At 51.0% G+C, this 4,616-nt stretch overlaps 1 protein-coding gene across 1 annotated transcript in view; it reads left to right on the plus strand.

Moving 5' to 3' along the window:
- The window catches only part of PLVAP (plasmalemma vesicle associated protein), a 28,033-nt gene that overhangs the window by 11,160 nt on the left and 12,257 nt on the right, over positions 1-4,616 (plus strand). The window contains exons 2-3 of the mRNA XM_017879517.1: positions 2,139-2,235; positions 2,335-3,047. Coding sequence (XP_017735006.1) covers positions 2,139-2,235; positions 2,335-3,047 — 810 coding nt within the window. The remainder of the gene's footprint in view (positions 1-2,138; positions 2,236-2,334; positions 3,048-4,616) is intronic.

Consider the following 4,616-nt stretch of genomic DNA (forward strand, 5'->3'; position numbering starts at 1 on the left):
AAAAAAAAAAAAAAAAAAAAAAAAAAAAAAGATTTTTTTTTTAAAGACTCTTGTTTGCCTCATGAGATGGTGTTAGCATTTGTATTAATTTGCTAGGGCTTCCATCACAAGGTATTACAGACTAGGTGGTACCAAGATCAAAGTGTTAGCAGCGTTGGTTCCTTCTGAGGCTGTGAGGGAAGGATCTGTTCCAGGTCTTTTTTTTTCAGACTGAGTCTCATTCCATCATCCAGGCTGGACTGGAGTGCAGAGACGTGATCTCGGCTCACTGCAACCTCCACCTCCCCGAGTTCAATCAGTTCTCTGCCTCAGCCTCCCGAGTAGCTGAGATTACAGGCGCCCACCAACACACCCGGCTAATTTTTTTGTATTTTCAGTAGAGACAGAGTTTCACCATCTTGGTCAGGTTACTCTTGAACTCTCCACCTTTTGATCCACCCGCCTCAGCCTCCCAAAGTGCTGGGATTACAGGCTGAGCCACTGCAGCCGGCCTGTTCCAGGTCTTTCTAACTGGGCTTGCAGGTGGCATCTTCTCCCTGTGTCTGCTCTTGGTCTTCCGTCTGTCCGTGTCTCTGTGTCCAAATCTCTTCTCTTTATAAGGACATCAGCCATGTTGGATTAGAGCCCACCCTAAGGACCTCACCTTAACTTAATCACCTCTCTAAAGACCCTACTTCTGCCAGGAGAGGTGGCTCACGACTATAATCCCAGCACTTTGGGAGGCCAAGGGGGGCGGATCACCTGAGGTCAGGAGTTTGAAACCAGCCTGGCCAACATGGTGAAACCCCGTCTCTACTAAAAATGCAAAACTTAGTTTGGCCAGGCGCGGTGGCTCACACCTGTAATCCTAGCACTTTGGGAGGCTGAGGCGGGCAGATCACCTGAGGACGGGAGTTCGAGACCAGCCTGGCCAACATGGAGAAACCCTGTCTCTACTAAAAAATACAAAATTAGCCAGGCGTGGTGGCACAGGCCTATAGTCCCAGCTACTGGAGAGGCTGAGGCAGGAGAATCACTGGAACCCAGGAGTTGGAGTCTGCAGTGAGCTGTGATCATTCCACTGTACACTAGCCTGGGCAACAGAGTGAGTCCCCATCTCTTTAAAAAAAAAAAAAAAAAAAATTCAGGGCTGGAAGGCCCTGGCAGATGGATCCTTTGAGCTCAGGAGTTCCAGACCAGCCTGGGCAACATGGTAAAACCCCCATCTCTAAAAAAAATACAAAAAATTGGCCAAGAGTGGTGGCGCGTACTTGTAGTCCCAGCTTCTCGGGAGACTGATGAAGGAGGATTGCTTGAGCCTGGGAGGTCAAGGTTGCAGAGTGAGCTGAGATAGGGCCACTGCACTCCAGCCTGGGTGACAAAGTGAGACCTTGTCTAAAAAAAAAAAAAAAAATCAAGCCGGGTACGGTGGCTCAAGCCTGTAATCTCAGGACTTTGGGAGGCCGAGGTGGGCAGATCACCTGAGATCAGGAGTTCAAGACCAGCCTGGCCAACATGATGAAACCCTGTCTCTACCAAAAACACAAAACAATTAGCCGGTCGTGGTGGCAGGCACCTGTCATCCCAGCTGCTTGGGAGGCTGAGAAAGGAGAATTGCTTGAACATGGGAGGCGGAGGTTGCAGTGAGCCGAGATTGCACCACTGCACTCCAGCCTGGGCGACAGCAACAAGAATGAAACTCCGTCTCAAAAAAAATAAAGAAAAAAAAATCAATTGACCATAAATGTGGATGTAATATTTTTTAAAGTTCATCCATGTTGTAGCATGTATTTATTTATACTTTGTGTCTTTTTATTTCTAGACAGTAGTAACTGTAAAAGCTTTTGAAAATCAGACAAACATCCACTATATTTTTATTTATTTATTTTTGTTTGTTTTATTGAGATGGGGATCTCGCTATATTGCCCAGGCTGGTCTCAAACTCCTGGGCTCAAGTGATCCTCCCACCTCAACCTCCCGAGTAATTGGGACGACAGGTGTGAGCTGCCACACCTGGCTTCCAACATCCCCTCAATAAAGGGACCGTGCCCTTGTGAATTCAGCTCACTGTGGCCACCAGGGTGCTCGATCTGGTCCAGGCAGTCCTGGGGGCAAGACACTAAGCTCTGTCCTGCGCCCTTCCCCTCCCTTCCGGGCAGGTCATCTACACGAACAATCAGCGGTACATGGCTGCCATCATCTTGAGCGAGAAACAATGCAGAGAACAATTCAAAGACATGAACAAGAGCTGCGATGGTGAGTACTAAGGCCGCAGGGAGCTGGGATGGTGGACTCCCCGCCCAGTGCTCGCGGCAGCCCCCAATCTTCCTGGGTCTCCTGGTCCTGTTTCCTTAGCCTTGCTCCTCATGCTGAATCAGAAGGTGAAGACGCTGGAGGTGGAGATAGTCAAGGAGAAGACCGTTTGCACTAAGGATAAGGAAAGCGTGCTGCTGAACAAACGCATGGTGGAGGAACAGCTGGCTGAATGTGTGAAAACCCGGGAGCTGCAGCATCAAGTGCGCCAGCTGGCTGAGGAGCAACTGCAAAAGGTTCAAGCCCTCTGCCTGCCCCTGGACAAGGACAAGTTTGAGATGGATCTTCGTAACCTGTGGAAGGACTCCATTATCCCACGCAGCCTGGACAACCTGGGTTACAACCTCTACCATCCCCTGGGCTCGGAATTGGCCTCCATCCGCAGAGCCTGCGACCACATGCCCAGCCTCATGACCTCCAAGGTGGAGGAGCTGGCCCGGAGCCTCCGGATGGGTATCGAACGCGTGGCCCGCGAGAACTCGGACCTCCAACGCCAGAAGCTGGAAGCCCAGCAGGGCCTGCGGGCCAGCCAGGAGGCAAAACAGAAAGTGGAGAAGGAGGCTCAGGCCCGGGAGGCCAAGCTCCAAGCTGAATGCTCCCGGCAGACTCAGCTAGCGCTGGAGGAGAAGGCGGTGCTGCGGAAGGAACGAGACAACCTGGCCAAGGAGCTGGAAGAGAAGAAGAGGGAGGCGGAGCAGCTCAGGATGGAGCTGGCCATCAGAAACTCGGCCCTGGACACCTGCATCAAGGCCAAGGTGGGCTTGCAGGCCCCGGAGGGAGGCTGCAGTGGAGTTAGGTCCAGATGCCAAGGGGGTGGTGGTGATGTTGAACTTGGAGTTGGCTTTGAGGATGGCTTCCTGGTCTAGGTTGGGTGAGTTACGACTCTCTAGGATCAGGCATTAAGATCAGGATAGAGCTTGGAATGGGGATGGGCATTGCGAAGGGTGTAGGGTTAAGAATGGAATTAGAGTGCCGGGTGCCCCAACACTTTGGAAGGCTGAGGCAGTTGGATCGCCTGAGGCCAGGAGTTCGAAACCAGCCTGGCCAACATGGCGAAACCCCGTCTTTACTAAAAATACAAAAATTAGCCGGGCGTGGTGGCAGATGCCTGTAATCCCAGCTACTCAGGAATCTATCTCAAAAAAAAAAAAAAAAGACTGGAATTAGAGGTAGGATGGATATCGGGTCTAGGGTTGGGTGAGGGGGTGGATCTAGAATTTCTGTTGCCTTTGGGTTTGGGTTAAGTTGAGGCATGGAAGGTGGATTTAGGATGGATGCTGTGATGACCTGTTGGTGGCTATCCACTCTACGGATGGTTATAAGATTGTAGTCATGTGGATGGAGAAGTTTGTTGGCATTAGAATTGGGGTAGAGTTTGGAATTAGGAATGACATTGAGGAAGGATTAAGAATTGAGGCTGGCTGGGCGTGGTGGCTCACACTTGTAATCCCAGCACTTTGGGAGGCCGAGGTGGGAGAATAGCTTAAACTCAGGAGTTCAGACCAGCCTGGGCAACATAGCAAGACCCCCACCCCAGGCTGGGTGTGGTGGCTCACGCCTGTAATCCTAGCACTTTGGGAGGCCGAGGTAGGTGGATTGCCTGAGCTCAGAGTTTGAGATCAGCCTGGGCAACACGGTGAAACCTCGCCTCTACTAAAATACAAAAAATTAGCTGGGCATGGCAGCGTGTGTCTGTAATTCCAGCTACTTGGGAGGCTGAGATAGGAGAATCTCTTGAACTCAGGAGGCAGAGGTTGCAGTGAGTCAAGATCACGCCATTGCACTCCAGCCTGGGTGACAGAGCAAAACTCCGTCTCAAACAAACAAACAAAACACAAAACCCCATCCCTACCAAAAAAAAAAAAATGCAAAAATTAGGCCAGGTGCGGTGGCTCACACCTGTAATCCCAGCACTTTGGGAGGCTGGGATGGGTGGATCACAAGGTCAGGAGATTGAGGCCATCCTGGCTAACATGGTGAAATCCCATCTCTACTAAAAATACAAAAAAAATTAGCCAGGTATGGTGGCGGGCGCCTGTAGTCCCAGCTACTCAGGAGGCTGAGGCAGGAGCATGGTGTGAACCCGTCAGCCAAGATCACGCCACTGCACTTCAGCCTGGGCGACAGAGCAAGAGTCTGTCTCAAAAAACAAACAAACAAACAAACAAACAAAAAAAGCCAGGTGTGGCAGCACACACCTGTAATCCTGGCTACTTGGGAGGCTGAGAAGTGGGAGGATTGCTTGAGCCCAGGAGGTTGAGGCTGCAGTGAGCCGGAATTGCACCACTGCACCACAGCTTGAGTGAAAGACCAAGACCTTATCT

The sequence above is a fragment of the Rhinopithecus bieti genome, unplaced genomic scaffold (genome assembly GCF_001698545.2).
Source record: "Rhinopithecus bieti isolate Rb0 unplaced genomic scaffold, ASM169854v2 scaffold_9899, whole genome shotgun sequence".
Lineage (NCBI taxonomy): Eukaryota > Metazoa > Chordata > Mammalia > Primates > Cercopithecidae > Rhinopithecus > Rhinopithecus bieti.